The sequence below is a fragment of the Pocillopora verrucosa genome, chromosome 5 (genome assembly GCF_036669915.1).
Source record: "Pocillopora verrucosa isolate sample1 chromosome 5, ASM3666991v2, whole genome shotgun sequence".
Taxonomy (NCBI): domain Eukaryota; kingdom Metazoa; phylum Cnidaria; class Anthozoa; order Scleractinia; family Pocilloporidae; genus Pocillopora; species Pocillopora verrucosa.
Genome location: NC_089316.1, coordinates 18,327,947 through 18,347,029, shown reverse-complemented (window position 1 = coordinate 18,347,029; position 19,083 = coordinate 18,327,947). Strand labels below are relative to the sequence as shown.

Here is a 19,083-nt window from a genome sequence, read left to right as displayed (position 1 = left end):
ATCTTATTTCCATTCAACTTTGTCTATATAATGCGTTTAAGTGTAATATTTTTCGAAGGCAGTTCAGTTACTCTTTCATCATGAGTTTGGTTTTGACATGATTTTCCGGAAGGTGTGAGAAGTTTAGAAAACCAAAACTTGCAATTCATTTTGGCAAACGCCTTTTCTTCAAGCGAGTTAAAAAAGGTCTATGGAATTGATGGAGTCCCTCGAAATTTGGTCGGAGTGTTGCTAGAACAAAGGGGTACAAAATTATGTCAGCGTTTTTCTTTCCTTTTTCTATTGCTTTGTTTTTGTTTTTTTGTGTATGTTTTGTTTTCTGTTTTTGATCATTTGTTTATTAAATGCAAATATTTTTCTATTGGAAGCGGCGGAGCGCAAGTTTATTTTAAAAAAAATTGATTTGATTTCAAGGAAATGCTGACAAATCTTCGAAGATTGGATTTTTGTGACTGAAACTGTGCAGTTACTTTTCACGAGAGGTCATGTTTGATACCCTATCCTATCGACGGAAAAGTGTCCCTCCGTGTTCTTCTTGCTGTGGATTCAAGACTTTTCGAAGGAGAATTGGTGAAAAAGTGAAGCAAAAGCAGGACTGGAGCACCCCACCCTCTTCCTCAATCCCTATGCATATGGTACACAGGGTTACAAAGGCTGCTACTTTTTTTTGGCTTGTTTCTCTCAATTTTTTTCTGTTGTTGTTTTCTTGTTTGTGCACAGGGATGCTAAGGATGGTTTTCTTTTTTTTCCTACTTTTTCTTTCCCTTTTTTTGTTGATTTTCTTTTTGCATGCTTTTTGTAGTAAACTGGACTAAGATGAAAATCGTTTGAAAAGACATTGTATACATTTGAGTTAAAGAGTTTGTTGTAGGGTTGATGATGTTATTGTTGTTCTTGTGTAAAGATTTAATACTTGGAAAAATTTAGGTCTGTCATCATCTTTAACTTAATCAATACTTTGATATCTTTTCTTGTAAAGGACTCTTGACGAAAACAAGCTACAGAATTTGTCTTCAGGCATTTTTAGAAATAACCGCCATCTGCGTAGTCTGTAAGTAGGGGATGTCATTATATTTATTTACAACATAGAGATAGCCGTTAGATGCCCAAAAGGAACAACCACGATTTTTGTGACACGTAGCTCTGATTTGAGTTTGTTCATGTTTGCTCGGATAAAATATTGCACTTTTATGAAATGCGTTTAAATTCAAAATACCTCAGAGCATTTACTGCACTGAAAATCGCATGAACTTGTAATGAACCCTCTAATCATTGTTGGTACGGACTGTATTTCATGGAGATTTAGATCTCAGAGCAAATTGAGACTGCGGGTTTGATGTGTCTAAGAATGCACTGGTTGAAACAGGCTTTTAAGTAAGATGGTAAAAAGAGGCTACGTCGTACATGAAAATACCATTTCAATATTAATCATTAGGCCGTAAATTGGTGTTAAGGCATAAAGTAGGTGGCCATGATTAAAACAGGGTATATAGAAAAGAAATAAGAAGAAAAAAGAAAAAAGCTGATTATAATAGTACTTATAATATCAGTGATAGTAATAATAATAACGATATTAATAATGATAATGATAGCAATAATAACAATAATAGTAGTAATAATAATAAAAATAATAATAATAATGATAATAATGGCGGCAAGTAGTGTTGTCTTGTGCTAGCTCTACTGATAGAAGCTTCGTTCTACAACAAGGTAAGCCAAGCTTAAAGCGCCCAAACGCATCTCAATAAGTATTAGTATACTTTGCAAATTGTCGAGCCTTAAAGGGGAGATACTGGGTGACTTCAAGAGCAGGAATAGAACGTTTTAGTTTTCAAGTTAAGTTACACATTAGGTAAACACCAACCAAAGGAAAAAAGGAGGCAGTATTAGGCCCTTGAGATGAACTTTACACTGCTTGAATGTAAGAGAAAAGCGCAATTGATGGTTAAATTAAATGACCATGCAAGAGACCGTAAGAAAGGTTATTTACATGGAAATCAAGACGGTAATTTGGGATCAGCATGGATATAAACACCTTGGTCTAACTCGCCAAATCCCTCGCGATCAGGCTGCGTACGTAGAGAAATCGTTGAAGAATTCCCAAAGAGTTAGAAGACGCCGATTGGATAGAGAAGAAATTTATACAAAATATTTTAATCATCGAAAATATTCCAGAGGAAAAAAGTGCTAATCAGGACTATCAAATTCAAACGAACTTGCATAACATTCAGAGCATAAGCCCTTTGGGATCTGCAAACAATCTGCCAGTCGAGCGAAGTAGTGCGTGCTTTGAGTGAAAATTCGACGGTATTGTTTTCTTTAGCATCAGTCAACCTGGTAAAAACGTATATCAGGAGATTGACGCTATAACAAAAGAAAGACCAACAACGAGCGACATTGAGAACATGAAGAAGAGTGATGGAATTAAGAAACCGGCACCGTGTATAGCGCACGGAAAACCCTTTTGGGCATTTGTGGCTCGCGAACTGCGCTCTCTACCCAACTGTTATTGCCTCTCTATTGTTGAAAGGCTAAGAGAAAGCCACGAGTCAAAGTGTAACTAAGAATTCATCCAGAAATAAGAGAGTTTTTGTGGAGAAAGCGGATGAACTCTGTACAGTCGAACCTCGACTATTCGATTATCCGAACTTTTTTCTCTAGTCCCAATTTTTATGAATATTAATTAGCTGTGATCTTGAAAACTGAAAGTCGCAAAAAGCCCAATAATCCTTTCAAAAGATTATTGAAACGGCGTATTATTCTATGTGCTTTTCAACATTCGAAAGTCCGACGAGACAAAGAAATATTCTAATGCGTTCAGCTGATATCTGATTGGCTCAATTGTTTTGTTGCTGAGTGAATTTCATGCTTGATTAATTCCTTCCGCTTGAGTCATGTAAACACAAGAGCGATCGATCGTAAACTCAAACCAAAAACATGTCTACAAAGCGAAAGCAAGTTCTATCGTTTAAAGAAAAGCAGATAATTATTTCACATTGGGATAAAAAAGAGAAAGGAACAAATTTAGCTCAAGAATATGGCATCAGCAAGCAGCAGATCTCAGACATACAGAAGAACAAAGACAAGATCCTAAAATCTACAGACAGCATCGATACAAGCGAAGGATTAAAAGGAATCATTAATATTCGTATTTTCGATTATCTGGACTCTTGATTATCCGGACTATTTACCGAGGTCCCGACGAGTTCGGACAAGCGAGATTCGACTGTATAAGATTGTCTATTGCAAAGGCGGAGCTGGAGAGACTAAGGGACAATCGGAAACTGAAGAAAAAGGGAAAGAAAACAGAGCATTCTTATTAGGAAAATGCGAAGGGATCTCATCCACACAACTTTTTAACTGCATGGAAACGAAATTCATCAAAGACAAGAAACAAGATAAAGTAAGATCGCTTAACTACTGATTTAAAAAAGATACGAGGCGGATTTACTCTACGTTTGCATTCATGTATGATGCAACAGAAGATCGACCTGTCTATCAAATAACCACTGAGGACGGTTCCCATAGCAACGCCGATGTATTCGAGAAGATTGAGAATGCGATTTCATTATGGAGAAAGGAGAAGGATTGATAACAACAATGCTGAATGGCCTCAGCTTCATCAGGAGACCTCTCGAGTGAAAACCAAAGACCTATCATTTGTCTCAACAACAGCTATAAATGGTTCACATCTAGCTTGCAGATCCCACTTGACATCCACCTAACACACACGACTTGATGGAAGGGGAACAGAGAGGGGCGAAGGCTGAATGTAGCGGAATCGCATACAACCTCATCATTGACAAGATGGTGACCCAGGATTGTCATCGAAGTAAACGGATTGTGAGCATGGCATGGGTCTATGTGAAGAAAGCATATGGTTCCATGGACCAAGCGTGGCTCACCAAAATGATGGACCTACTCCGATTACCCGGTTGGATATGCTATGGAGTTACATGAACAGCTTACCCCTACTAAGGTCTACTCGGCGTACAAGACTAGAACATCAACTCTGAACGACGTAACATGCAGATTGTGTGGCAAATCCTCAGAAATTTTGACACATGTACTGGCAGGTTGCTCAGACCTTGCTCAGACAAAGTACTTGGAAAGACACAACGCTGCACTGAAGATGCTATTCTTTGAGATGCTTAAACAACACAAGCTCGTTGATATTGTTCCTCCATAGCTTACAAATATAGACCCCAAGCCACTAAACGAGTCACCTGAAGCAGATGCTTACTTCGATCTGCCGGTGTTTATAGACCATACGTCTGTAGAGCCAACCGAGTTGACGCGCGTTTCTTTGATCACAGGGCCAAGAAAGTACTCATGGTGGAAATGAGTGCCCGTGGGTGAACAACCGCGCAAAGAAACAAACAGAGAAAACCGACAAGTATGGGCCACTTAGACTGGAGTTGTCAATAAAATGTCCAGGGTACAAGATCCCTAGCAAAGTAGATATGCTGGGCGGATGGTCCAAAGATCTGGAGAAGCTAGGAGATGACAAGCATCTTTGGAAAAGCAGGAAAGCAGTACTATGCACTACTCTGAACAGACTGTTCAAAAATCCTAACCGCATAAAAATTGCAATATTTGTATAAAACTTTCACAGACATTTTTCGTTATGAAGATCTTTCATCTATATATTCATATTTTTTTAAACCTTTTCTGTTAGAATACCTGTTTAGTTAATGGGCCACGTAGTTATGCACTATCTTGTTATTTTTTACGCATCCAGACGTTTTCACTACATATAATAATAGTAATTCTATTGATGATGATTATAATAATCAAAATGTTGATAATGATAACAACGATGATAATAATACGTGAAAAGTAAAATAAAATAAAAAATTAAGAGAAAAAAAAAGGGGGGGGGAGTGACTACAGAAAAATAAATGGCAAACTCCCTATGGATTGACGCTGGCCACAATCGTCAGAAAAATCCGGAATTTTAAGTTGCGAAGAAATAATGGAAGGTGTTGGAGGAAATAACAAGGCTAACAAGCAATTTGATGGGTTGGAAGGAGCTCGGGGGAACTGCAGATATTTTCTTTGGCGTGATACAGACTCGAATTATCAAATATGTAAGCATAAGTGCCTCTGACAAAGGTTAATCATTTAAAGAAAAACTTGTAAGCCAGCTTTTTAACGACGATGCACGCTGGGAGTTGTTAGCGAGCGTTAGAAGCGAAGTAATGTTGGTACTCTTCCATTTATTTGAATGTAAACCCACATCATAGTATTGCAACGCGTGAAATATTTTACTTCACAAATTACATTTAGATACACCGGTTTTGGGGTTAAACGTGTGTTGCCATTTAAAATTTAACGAGAGAATCTTTGTTCGCAGGGGAAAAATTTGGTTAATCGCCAATATGAGATGTAAAGTCTAATATATTCATTGCGGATTAGCATTTCCCGTTCCGTAATTTCTTGAGACTGATCGGTTGAAATAAAAGTCGCGATTTGTTTCAAATTGCCTGAAAGTCTCAATTCAGCCCAAAGTTTGGGTGCAGTCGCCTTACATGTTACCTTTAAGGTAACTTTTCTAATTGTGCGTTTGAGATTTTTGATCTGTGACCACCTCTGTTTCTAGCAACTTGATTTAACGATTGAAGGAATTTCAAGAGCGGTTAGAATTTTTCATTGGGTTTAATTAAGGCTAGACTAGATGCAAAAATGAACAACTTACTTTGAAAATTCACTTTGAAACCAAATGTATCTGTCTCGACAAACCAGGATACACCTAGGGCTCTCTCTGCAGGAAGCAAGTCGTTATCAAGATCCAGATCTTTAACACCCTTCGCTCTAGCTTCTACAGGAATGGATTCCAAGACTTCGCAGTCATTGCTGATCCATTTATTCAAATTGAAACCTCCCCTCAGCATTAGCCGACGAAGTTCTTCCACATGTTTTATTGCAACAGCCGCTGAAGGTAAGGACTTCAGGCAGTCGTCAACGTAGAAATTCTTCAAGACAGTACTAACCACGTCAGGGGAAAACTCGTGCCTATGATCTTCGGCATTCCGTCGCATGGCGAAGTTAGCACAACTGAGAGACGAAACCGCACCCAACAGATGTACGGTCATCCGATACTCTTCTAATTTCTTAGAGAAGTCGCCACGGGGCCACCAAAGGAACCGTAGGAGGTCTCTATCTACTTCTGGGACACGCACCTGATGGAACATAGATTGAACGTCACCCATGACTGCGACTGGCTCCTGACGGAAACGGATCAGCACGCCAACCAGATTATTGGTTAAGTCAGGACCTTGAAACAGCTCATCATTCAGGGAAGTTCCTTGAGAATGGGCTGAGCAATCGAAAACGACACGTATTTTAATAACTTCCAATAAACCAGATTCGTCTTTTACCGTATTCAAAAATGTGTCAAGTTTGTTCTAGTAAAGTTTGAAATACGTGTGATTAGCGTTTGCGGCTATATTTTGTAAAAGACGAATCTGGTTTATTGGAAGTTTATGACGATGTCTCGCAACGGTTCTGATGTCTACCTGTCTTATTCAGCCGGGAAGAACGGCCACCTGCCGAAAACGGTCCACGTGCTCGTAAACCGAATACCTCTTTGGATCAAGAAGGAATCTCTCTTGAACGCATCCGTGAACTCAGAAAGCGAAGAGGAGGAGTGTTGTCTTCGTTAACGTCCAAGCGTCGAGAGATCGATAGTCTTTTAACGGATGTAAATAATTTGGAGACGGTGAAAGTAAAGCTGTCGGAAATCACGTCGCTATTTCGAAGATTTACCGAGGCTCATGACGCGTATAATGTAGCTCTGGTTGAGGAAAGTCAGAGACAAGAATCAGACCTCTATTTCGCCGACATTGAAGGCAGTTTAGATTTTTTCTGCCGTACGGTCAATGATAGGTTACGTGTCACGGAAGCCAGGCTTCAAGATAACCTGATAACGCCTGACGACAGCGCTTCTCAAATTGGGTCCGAGGTTCGTAGCAAGTCTAGACCATCCATGTGTGGATCGAGAACGAGTCACTTTTCTAAAACGAGCTCCATATCTGCTGCAAGAGCCAAAGAGGCAGCTCGCATCGCGGAACTTCGAGCGGAGGCACACGCTTTGAAACACCGTCATTCGCTTCAGGAATCGGAGCTACGCCTCAAGAGGCAAGAGTACGACCTGCAGTTGAAGAAAGATGAATTAAACCTCAAAACTGAGTACGCTAAAGCGGTGGCTAGAGAAGAAGCTTACGCTCAAGCTGAAGCGGGTAATTTCGCGCCTAGCAACGTGGCCTCTAGGAATCCTCGTTGTCCCGTTTCAGTCGTATCCTCCATCACTGAAAAGTCAAGGACTGGTGGTTCAAAACGTGAGTCATTTGTACCTGCCGATAAGAAAGAGAAATTGTCTGTGAAGTCAAGTAACCCGGTTAAAGATCATAAGGATGCTGTGAGTGATTCAAGTTCAAGCACTGGCAACTCAGGTCTAAGCGACCAGGCCTATGGCATTCTCGTCCAGCAGAACCGAGTAATGGAAGAGTTCGTGAAACAGCAGCAAAGCAACTTGTTACCCAGGAAACGTGTACCTGTGTTCAGTGGAGACCCTTTACATTACTGTGCTTTCATTCGCGCGTTCGAGACCGTAATCGAAACTAGAGAACTAGATTACGCTGGGAGACTCTATTACCTCGAACAGCACACAGCTGGCAGAGCTCAAGAGTTGGTACAAAGTTGCCTCTACATGAAAGCCGAAGATGGGTACGTAAAGGCAAAGAAACTCTTAGAGAGCAAATTTGGACAGAAGCACAAAATCGCTATGGCATATGTGGATAAAGTCACTAATGGTCCAGTCATCAAAGCTGAAGATGCAGACGCCCTAGAAGGCTTTGCCGTTTTGCTCTCTAGCTGTACATACACTCTTAAGGCTATCGGCCATTCCAGCAAGTTCGAAAGTCCGGATAGCATGCGGAAGATTATTGAGAGGCTTCCCCCGAAGTTGCAAGCCAGTTGGCGGGACAACGCTGATCGGATCCTCAACTCGAAAGCGAGAGACGTCTGCATTGATGATATTTCACTCTTCGTTGAACAGAAAGCCCGCACCTTGTCCAATCCAGTTTTTGGCAAGCTTCCTTGTTTGGAAAAGGATAAGAAGAACAGCAAGGATAGGGGTTCGAGATCGAAGTCTGAGAGACCCGGTGGAAAACAGCTAAGCCTCGTCACGATCTCCGAGACGAAATCTGCTCTCAATTCATCTGCTGATGTGTTGAGTGCAGTTCATTCTTCTAAGAAGAACTGTCTGTTTTGTAATGCAGATCACAATCTCACCGAATGTTCCAGTTTCGCCAAAGTAGCTCCTACAGATCGTCAGGAGTTTGTCATGAAGCAGAGGCTATGCTTTTCGTGCTTAGGTGGAGGCCATCAGTCTAGAAGTTGTCACAAAAGGAAGCCCTGTATTCACTGTAATAAGAGACACGCTACTGTAATGCATGTAGGTGCACCAGAAGCTATTGTTGCGTCCGACCGTGGTAAGGATGGACTTCAGAGCGAGAATAACCAGTCCAGTACTGAGAAGAACAGAGCTGATCACTTTTGTGGCCTAACCACAATGGAGGGTTCCGTGACTGCATTGCCCATTGTTGCTGTGAAGGTCAAAGTCAAAGGAAGTCCTCGGTCCGTGGAGACTTATGCGTTGCTGGATAATGGATCTAACACCACCTTTTGCTCGGTTAGCCTGTTGAAACGTCTGAGAGTCAGCGGCAAGGAAATGAGACTCAAGCTAACCACCATGGATAGCTGCAACGATGTGGACAGTCTCGTTGTTACGAACCTGGAAGTGACTGATCTAGACGAGAACGTTGTCATTTCCTTGCCAGAAGTTCTTTCCCGACCTTCTATGCCTGTAGTGAAAGACGAGATCCCGAAACAAGAGGATGTGGAGCGATGGCCGCACCTTCAAGGCTATGTATACCTAGCAGAATTGAATTCCGAGGTGGATCTATTAATTGGTGCAAACGTACCTGAAGCCCTACAACCGAGAGAAGTTGTCCCTGCCTCTGATGGGGGTCCATATGCAACTAGAGTTGATCTTGGCTGGGTTATCAATGGCCCAACTGGAAGAAAGCAAAAGTTTGTCCCATCTTCTAGTTTATTCGTTAACTGTAAGGAGACTCATCCTATGTGTATAGCATGTGCTGATTTTGCAGATGCCACTCTTTCCGATGGTTTAAGCATGTCAAGGGATTACTTAAAGTTCATGAACATTGTAGAGGATTCAGTTATGCAGTGTGAAGATGGTCATTATCAGGTTTCTCTGCCGTTAAGGGACCTCAACTTGCAGATGCCAGCAAACCAGAGTCAAGCAGAACGCCGTGCCCTCTATCTTAAACGTAAATTCTCTAAAGATGTGAAGTTTCGCGAGGACTATGTTGCTTGTCTTGAGAAGGTGATCGGTGACGGTTTTGCAGAAAAGGTTCCCCTGGATGTCCTGGAGAGATCAGATGGTAAGGTGTGGTTTATCCCGCACCACGGCGTTTATCATCATAAGAAACCGGATAAAATACGTGTCGTTTTCGATTGCTCAGCCCATTCTCAAGGAACTTCCCTGAATGATGAGCTGTTTCAAGGTCCTGACTTAACCAATAATCTGGTTGGCGTGCTGATCCGTTTCCGTCAGGAGCCAGTCGCAGTCATGGGTGACGTTCAATCTATGTTCCATCAGGTGCGTGTCCCAGAAGTAGATAGAGACCTCCTACGGTTCCTTTGGTGGCCCCGTGGCGACTTCTCTAAGAAATTAGAAGAGTATCGGATGACCGTACATCTGTTCGGCGCGGTTTCGTCTCCCAGTTGTGCTAACTTCGCCATGCGACGGAATGCCGAAGATCATAGGCACGAGTTTTCCCCTGACGTGGTTAGTACTGTCTTGAAGAATTTCTACGTTGACGACTGCCTGAAGTCCTTACCTTCAGCGGCTGTTGCAATAAAACATGTGGAAGAACTTCGTCGGCTAATGCTGAGGGGAGGTTTCAATTTGAATAAATGGATCAGCAATGACTGCGAAGTCTTGGAATCCATTCCTGTAGAAGCTAGAGCGAAGGGTGTTAAAGATCTGGATCTTGATAACGACGTGCTTCCTGCAGAGAGAGCCCTAGGTGTATCCTGGTTTGTCGAGACAGATACATTTGGTTTCAAAGTGAACTTTAAGGAGAAACCTTGTACCAGGCGTGGTATCCTTTCCGTGGTGAGTTCAGTTTACGATCCTCTCGGTATGGCAGCGCCTTTCATCCTTCCGGCAAAACTGCTCCTTCAGGATCTGTGCAGAAAGAGTTTGGGTTGGGATGATGAGATTCCCAGCGACTACCTATCTCGTTGGCGTGTGTGGCTAAATGGTCTACCGAAACTTTCCCAGATAAAGGGGCCGGCGTTTCTGCTGAAACAGAAATCTGAATGGGAAAGGTCCCCTCTGTGCGGCGTAGAACTGGAAGAAGATGACCCAGAGGTGAAACGAGAGCCGAAATCTTTTGTTGTTCACGCGAGTAAAGATTCGAGTATCGTTTCTATCATCCAACGGTTTTCTTCATGGTTCAAATTGTTGAAGTTTATCGCGCTGTGTCTTCGCTGCCAGAGAAGATTTGTGATGAGGAGAAAAGTGTCAAAGGAGAATTGTTTGGATACTGCTGACGCATCTGGAGCGAAATTGGTGACAAACGCAGAGCTGGAAGAAGCCGGAAAAGAGATTATCAAGTTCGAGCAGAATCTCACCTTTGCAGAAGAATTAGAAGCCGTTAAGGGAGATAAATGCGTCAAGGGGTCAAGTGCATTTGCAAGATTAGATCCGATCTTGACCGATGGTCTTCTTCGTGTTGGCGGGCGCCTTAGCAGGGCTACCCTATCAGACGACTCTAAGCATCAGATTATCATTCCTAAAGATTCTCATCTAGCTCGTCTGCTTGTGAACCACTTTCACCAGAAAAGCGGCCATTCTAGTAGAGAATATGTCCTGGCTCTGTTGCGCGAACGTTTCTGGTTGATTCGTGCCAACTCTACTGTTAGAAGTGTGCTTTCATCCTGCTTTGATTGCAAACGACGACAAGGTCCCGTTGGAGAACAAAAGATGGCAAATCTGCCTCGGCCTCGAGTTACACCAGATCAACCCCCCTTCACGTGCGTGGGGATAGATTATTTTGGTCCCTTTCTTGTTCGTCAAAAGAGGAGCATGGTCAAACGTTATGGTGCAATCTTCACTTGTTTGGTACTGCGAGCTGTTCATCTGGAGGTGTGTCACTCACTGGACACTGACTCTTTTATTAACGCACTCAGACGTTTTATCGCTCGTAGAGGTCAAGTTAAAGAAATTCGCTCCAACAATGGTTCAAATTTCGTAGGAGGTGAAAGGGAGCTTCGTGTCATGATTGACAGCTGGAATCAAGCTAAAATTCATGACGCCCTTCTGCAGAAAAGCATCAAATGGGTTTTTAACCCACCCGGAGCCTCGCATCATGGTGGTGTCTGGGAGAGGCTAATTAGATCTATACGCAAGGTTCTGGGTGCCCTGGTTAAAGAACAAAGTCTCGATGATGAGAGTCTTCAGACTTTGTTGTGTGAATGTGAGAGCATTATCAATGGAAGACCTCTGACCACAGTTTCTGACGATCCAAAGGATTTGGAACCACTATCACCCAACCACCTTCTCCTGCTTCGCAGCGAGACACCTCTTCCTCCAGGCTTGTTCTTAAAGAGCGACACATACTCCAGGAGAAGATGGCGGCAAGTACAATATTTGGCTGATGTTTTCTGGGGTCGCTGGAAGAGAGAATATCTCCCTCTGTTGCAATCACGTCAGAAATGGTTTCGACCAAAGAAAAACTTTGCCGTGGGGACACTGTTATCGTGGTTGACGAAACTTTGCCAAGGAATGCGTGGGCAATTGGTCGGATTACAGAGGTTTTTCCTGACAAATATGGATTTGTCCGCCGTGTCAAGGTTAAAACCAAGACATCAACTTTGGAGCGCCCTATCAGTAAACTATGTCTTCTGGAATCAATTGAACAAGTGGAAGGAAAAATTCATTGACTTTCCTTAATCGTATGATTACCAAGATTGCGTGACTTTTCTTTGAGGAGAAAGATTTAAATTGACACTTTATAGTACTTTGTTGACTCTGTTAGGCGTCTGAACATTAAGTAAAAATCGTCTAAGTTCAATTAGCTCTGTAAAGTTTGCGCCTTTTAGTGTTTTGCTGGTAAATACTTGGATTTAGATCTTCATATTTAAGGGGCCGGAATGTAGGCGCAAGAATTTGTACTATCATTTTTTGTTAGTGTTGGTGTTTCATAGTTTCGTGTTAGGTGTTTATTTTCTCGTCTTCCATTAGTGTCCTTTGTCAGTTACCAGTTTTGTACTTGTTATATTTATTTGCATATCGTATATATATTGGTTGCGCGCAATTTATTTGGTTAGTTGTCTAGTTTGTGAAAATTACCGTTACATATCTAGCTCTGGGTTTCATGTTTTCGTCTTTGGGTTGGTCACATTCGTCTTGTAAGTATCCTTGTTTATCTCGCTTTGTCGTTTTCCAGTACTTTCACTCATACGATGTAAGTTATTTTATGCTCCTTCGCGTGTTTGTAATTTTGTCATTTTCAGTTACCGTATTCAACAATGTGTCAAGTTTGTTCTAGTAAAGTTTGAAATACGTGTGATTAGCGTTTGCGGCTATACCCCCCAACAAGCGAAACGAACCGAGAAGCTACTTCTTTCTACTGAAAAATTTAAATCGTAATTTAAATACTAATATAAATAAAATATATAGTATTTTTTGTACTGACACATTCCACACGAGTGATGAAAAAAAGTCTCTAAAATTAATCATGAATCAGCACAGTGCGTTCAGTCTAGCATGTGAATGAATATTGTTTGTCTCAGCCTGACAAACACTGCACGAAAAAACGGATTTAAACAGGTTTGCGACAGAAGTAAATATGATGCAAATTTAGCCTTCTAAATTTGACCAAAATTATCACCAGAAGTAATTATGATGCAAACACAGATGTTTATTCCGTTGAAATTGCGTGCAAATACGACGTAAACCTGAAATCTACTTTACATTTGCTTCGTATTTGATACCTCCCTAAATCAACAAATCCGGTGTACATTTACTCCAGATTTGCTCTCTGTGGAAAAATAATGTTTGCTTTCTGCAAAAATCTAAGCAAACATGTTGCAAATCTATATGTATGCATCACTGTTTTCCAACGTTCACCCAAACTACATCCAAAAACTTTCGCGTGCGTTTTACTCATGTAACATGTGCAAATATTTACTTTTGGACAAAATTTGCATTTCTTCCAAATGACCAGATTTGCGAGTGTTTTCTCACATTTGCTTTCGGTTTTCTGATAGTATTCGTTCTGATGAGGGATGAACGTTCGAAACGCCATCTTTTTGAGGTGACAATGTCAACCTTGTTGACTAAACAATTTTCCAACTTCCACTCCGCAACCGACACAGCATCAGTCCACTTTAAAGGAAAACTAACCCCCTTAACAAATTTTGACCATGAACTGAGGCATTTCGAAGGCAATAAAAAAGGAAAAAAGGGTCATCTAAAGTGTGTATAATGAACACAAGTCATGGGGTGGATAAAGATCCCCCCTGAAAGCATAAACTTTATTTCCAAAAGAATTTGGAATTAACACTAATTTACATCAGTTCAATTATACCATATCGTAGAAAATACAGTCAATCTGAGTACAGATCGACTAGTTGACGGTTTTTTAAAGAATCGGTTTGAGCAATATCACCGCCAAATTTTTTCCACTGACGTTTCTTAGTCTTGTCTTGTATTTTCTTTAAAAAACGCTGCATTACAATGAAAAAGAGTGACACTGGGTAAACCATTCACACCTGATCTGTACTCCACCCAGGATGGCCACCCCTCCCGGTTCCCCTTAGTTCCTAGTGACTGGGGGATATGGGCCTCACCCCCAGAGACTACCAGGACTCCTGTCCAGGGTGGCTACCCCCAGTACCACTCGATCTTATCTCCCCTCAGGAGGGCTTCTTTCCTGGTCCCCTTACCCCTAGATTTAAGCACTTCCCTGCCACCAGAATTTTTCCCATTACCTATTGTGTGTTTTCTGTGTGGTACCTGGCATAGAGCCTTTATGCAAAAACAATGCCAATTGGAAGAGATTATTAACTCACTTATTAAAAAATAATAACTACAGTGTTCATGTAGTGCTACTGTTGCCATGGCCTAAATCTTAAAAGAAGAAAGAAAATCATAAGAGCACAACATGCTGAATCCTTTGTCAAAAGTCTCCCAATCTAAACCAAAACTGATCCCAATACAAGAAAGTTATCTACTTTGTGAGTGCTTATACACTAGGGATTCACCATCAGGTCTTGACACCTCATTTCACTGCCATTTTAAATAAGTAAAGCGATGTTCAGCAGTGATTAAAAGCAATAGAAACAGATCCACTCTCCATCATGTATTTTGGGATCCAGAGCTTCTCTTTCAAATGACCCACAGGGGAATGATATTTACTGCAGAAATAACACGGTCCATAACCAAAACTTGTTGCCCATTATTTGTATTCACTACAAAGTTTGCTTTGGCTAACTTAACAGATGAAACATCTGTCCTGTCCCGTTTCCGGTGTGCTGCCTAAAGATGAAAACATCTGGGCAACTACAAGCTTCCACCTACTCTGCAGTGAACACACACTTGTGAAATTTAAGTGATTGAACAATGTTGAGTTTAGCCTTTGGTATTTACCTTTCTAATCATGATGATTTCATACAGTTAGTCTGGAAAAATTAATACCTCCGCCAATCATTGAATTTACCTTACAAGGGAAGCTTCCACTAACTTAACAGATGAAACATCTGTCCTGTCCCGTTTCCGGTGCGCTGCCTAAAGATGAAAACATCTGGGCAACTACAAGCTTCCACCTACTCTGTAAGGAAAGCTGAATTAAAGGTAAATATTTCACCATCACTTTTCTGTAGTTCCAAGCTTGCAAAGGAGGTCATTTGAAAAATGAAACCCTGGTAGTATGACCAGAAACAGTGGTTTTGGCTTTCAATTGAGCCTGAAGTAAATAACAATTCTCCCACAGAATGTGAAATCCTTACTTGTGCAGTAAAATATGTCATACAATAGTCAAATCCACATTATAAATTTAAATTTATAGCCAGATCATTTTAAAAACAGAAGAAAAATAACCCAAGATCGGACGGAGTGGACTTGGCTTTCAGTCCACCTAGAGCAAAACTTCAGTAACTTATCAGTAATTTTATTAGAAAGCTATTTTTTTAAAATAAAGGTCACAATATTAACATCATTAAAACACTTTTACCCTTTAAGCCCCAATACCTGAATACACAATTTGCCAAATAATCTCCATGCATTAGTCGAGAGAATTAATTTGTTGAAAGATGAAACCCTTCTCCTTGTGGTGTTTATTTGGTTGTCATAATCTTTTCCTTTAATGAAGTAATGATGTTGTGAGGGGAAAACTGTTTTGGGTGACTCTTGGGACTTAAAGGGTTTGTAGCCCTGCCACAGTGTCAGAGTTTTTTAGTTAGGGGAGATATGACAACCAATAGAGAGAAGGAGTATGATGTCACTTTACCATGGTAGCAACATTTCTGGATCACAACAGTGGGGAGCTTAAGCAACAACCACAGCGACGGCAACGAATGGCAAAAAAGAAATCAGTTTATTATATAAACACCAATGAAATACTAGGTGAGCTTTCTTGCAAAAACTTGTTATCTTCACAGGTGGAAATAACATGTTATCCTCACATGTGAAAATATCACCTTTGCTATGGCTAGATAATAAATCGTGCCTTTCACACCAAAAAACTGTTAAAGTGAAATGGTTTGGTATTTCATTGGTGTTTACATAATAAATAGAACATTACATGGCTGCTTGGACATACGGAATTTCTCTTCTCGTTCAACACTTGAAGAGAAATTTCTTATCTCCGTGCGGCCATGTAATATCCTCTAGCAAAACAACAACTTTGCAAGTGCATCACATTTTTCTGTACATTTCTTATCCATCGTTGCAAGTCTGCAGCTTGAAACTTCCTAATTTCACGTAACTGGTTTATGGAGTTGGTGAACACAGCACAAAAATTTTCTTTTTCTTTTTCTAAAGTCAGATATGGTCCTTTTGGATTCAACCCCAGAAAATAATTTCGCCACGATTTTACAAATTAAAAGAAACTGAATAAGATCGATAAGTTTGAAACAGTGTGAATTCACTTTTTAAGTGACCTTTTCACTTTGTTGTCATCAACAAATCTGACATAACGACTTCTCCTCTCCATTTAATATCAAGAACCTAATCATGATGACAGAGACTTGACACTGACCAAGAGGTGATCCAAAGAAGCCCTAGCATTTGGGTCATTCTTTAAGCTGCATTCACTAAGGGAGAGAAGTGGCTTGCAACCAATCTTGGTTGCAATCTGCCTTAACAGTTGGCCAAGGGCATATACATCACTTGCATGAGATGGAGGGTGGGTTCCTGCAACAACTTCAGGGGTAACATGTGTGTACTTCTGTTTGTATGTCTCTTGTTCTTGTTTGGACAAAACTTTTCTACTGGCTTCCTGTTTTCTAATGCACTTTCCAAAATCAATGATTACTGGCACAAACAGTGTATTTTTGTATGTAAGCAAGATGTTATCACCTTTTATATCCTGATGAATCAGTCCAGAGTTGTGCAACACTTTGAGTGCTTCTAGAAGTTGCAAAATGACATCAAACCACTCTTGATTTTTCAAAACCAAGGTACGGCTATGTAACGTCCTGTGAAGAGTGTATGCTTTGCCTTCCACATTGCAAAACTGAAGTACTAACAGGTAAGGTTTGCTTTGTACACAAACACCATAAACGTAGGGAAAACATGGGTGATCCAACTGTTTCATCAGTGATGCTTCTTTGATAACACTGGACTCTGATGACAGGTGTGTGTTAAATTGTTTAACAGCAACTGAAATCCCTCTGTAATTCATTTTATAACAACGTCCAAAGACACCACATCCCAGTAACAGAGGTTGGTCAGTAGAACCACTTGGATCTTTCACATGACTGAGATGACTTCTCTTTACATGTGACACCGGTTGATCTGCAGAAACTGGGGCATCTTTATGTGCCTGTTTCTCATTCTCCATAGTGTTTGATTTATCCATTTTGCTAGTCTGAAAAAAATTAATACCATTCTTGCCAATTATGAAATCTGATTGGTTCTCAGTAGCCCTTACATTTTTTAATTGCTTAATTTTGCTGACGCACCCATTTCACCCTCCCCTCTAGATCCGCTCCTGATCTAGTATAAACAAGAACGCGGTAAATCGTGTCCTAGGGCTTTGAAATTTCAAAGTTTTCTGGGGAAGCATACCACAGACTTTTCCAAAAGGAGGGGACTAGCGGAACCTTGTTGTTACAGTCGGTTACTGTATTTAAACCTGCTGGGGCCCGTTTCTCGAAATTCCCAATAATTAACGGGCCCGTAAAGCTGTTGTTGTTTACATGCAAGGTAGAGGTTTCAATAGTTTTGCATCTAACATGATAAAAATATCAGTTAATGAAACAGAATGGAGTAGTTTACTAGCCAGAACCCGCGTTCTGATTCTTTATATTTCGATTTGAAAATTTGATTTCGGGCCCGAAACGTTACCGGGGCTTTCGAGAAACGGGCCCCTGGCTACTTCAATTGGTAATGAATAAATAGATGTGAGATATTTGCAGAAGCGGCAGATGTTAAAAGTCTTAACCCTTCACTGTAAACATTAGATGATATTTAACGGACTACGAAAAATTACATCAAATGGCGTTCCTACCCGTTCACGAAGATGTAGAGCATGCCATTTAGCGTAATACTTCCTCGCAAGATGGAGCAATCTTTCATTCTTCGCTACGGTCATCGCTCGCTCATCTTCAAGTGCTAACAGAGCTTTTCTTCTTTTATCTTCTTTGTTCGCCGCTCTAGCCTTTCTCTTTCGCTTTCTTCTGTCGTTCTGCATTGCTGCTCTTTCTTTAGGGGTATTCTTTCTCCAAGAAAATGGCTGGTTTGTCTTCATAATATTTATACGATGCTTATGACTGCCGTCCATATTTCCCGCCTCTGAGCCATTTCCCGCGTAAAATTGGGTCAGCAATGATGCTCAATTAGATAATTATGTCATTTATGATACGCGAAATCTCCATAAGGGGTGAAACTTTGGCTTGGTGGGGTTGATACCTTTTAGGGAATGTAATCGTTCATCAACGACTTAATTTGTCCAACAATTCCAACATTTGACATATTTTACTCTGTAATACAGTAGCTCTTACACATTTCAAGGGGCCAGGATGTGTTCTTTAATTTATATTAAGTTTTGCACAGATTTTTACATGATAGAAGAAATTATGTGTGCACTAAAACTGGTCTGAAAAAAGATTATGCATAGGTTTTATGTCAAGCCTGTGCATTAATAATCAAGTTATAAGAAAATAGTTGAAGGGTAGGGTGACTCCTGATGTAATTTTAATAAATTCATTTGATCCTGTTAGCCCTTTAACCAAACAAAAAATGACTAGTTTCCAAACCCTGGGCCTTTTAAAATACTTCAAAAAGTTGAATTCCAGCCCTTTCAAATACCTGAAGCCTGAAAAATGGTACCCCTAAGCAGATCCTCCAATTGTGTATAAAGCAGATATCGTTCATTTCTCCTCCGTCTGTTCCAGTCCTTTATCAGAGGCAATTGGAGTATTGTTCTGGCACCCATCCACAATGCACGGAGTACATGCCACCCTTTTTCAGTTAAAATGTATGTGGGTTTATTTCATTCTTGACTGAAAATAGATTAATATGAGCAGGGTATTTTTTTTACCAAGATCACCTAATTGGATTTGAGTAAGATAGAAGCAAGCTAGGTTTCAAGAACTGAAAATCGTTCCAAACCCACAATTTAGCCACATCATCCCACATGTACATGGTTTTACATACAAATCCTTGTAATTTCGAAATTTTCAAAACTGTCATGAAATAATACCAAAAGCATTACAGGGCTCAAATATCCTTTTAATTCATAACAGGCAATTTGAGCCCTT

The 19,083-nt window shown here is 40.6% G+C and overlaps 3 protein-coding genes across 3 annotated transcripts in view; 1 reads left to right on the top strand and 2 right to left on the bottom strand.

Moving 5' to 3' along the window:
* The first annotated feature begins 2,937 nt into the window (after window positions 1-2,937).
* Window positions 2,938-12,049, top strand: LOC131783765 (uncharacterized). Its single transcript, XM_066166462.1, has 4 exons — window positions 2,938-3,148; window positions 3,252-3,403; window positions 4,317-4,438; window positions 6,532-12,049. Exons 1-4 carry the CDS (start codon window positions 2,938-2,940, stop codon window positions 12,047-12,049), a joined length of 6,003 nt encoding a protein of 2,000 aa, XP_066022559.1.
* A 3,347-nt stretch (window positions 12,050-15,396) lies between these two features.
* Window positions 15,397-18,098, bottom strand: LOC131768483 (cyclin-dependent kinase 1-A-like). The gene is made up of 2 exons (XM_059084208.2): window positions 17,832-18,098; window positions 15,397-17,189 (listed from the first exon to the last, which is right to left on the bottom strand). Exons 1-2 carry the CDS (start codon window positions 18,069-18,071, stop codon window positions 16,332-16,334), a joined length of 1,098 nt encoding a protein of 365 aa, XP_058940191.2. The 5' UTR covers window positions 18,072-18,098; the 3' UTR covers window positions 15,397-16,331.
* Window positions 18,099-19,036: 938 nt separating this feature from the next.
* The window catches only part of LOC131782383 (uncharacterized), a 3,111-nt gene continuing 3,064 nt past the window's right edge, over window positions 19,037-19,083 (bottom strand). Inside the window, exon 1 of the mRNA XM_059099116.2 lies at window positions 19,037-19,083. This exon is cut by the window's right edge and continues 3,064 nt beyond it. The gene's annotated coding sequence lies outside the window, so the exon portion shown is untranslated.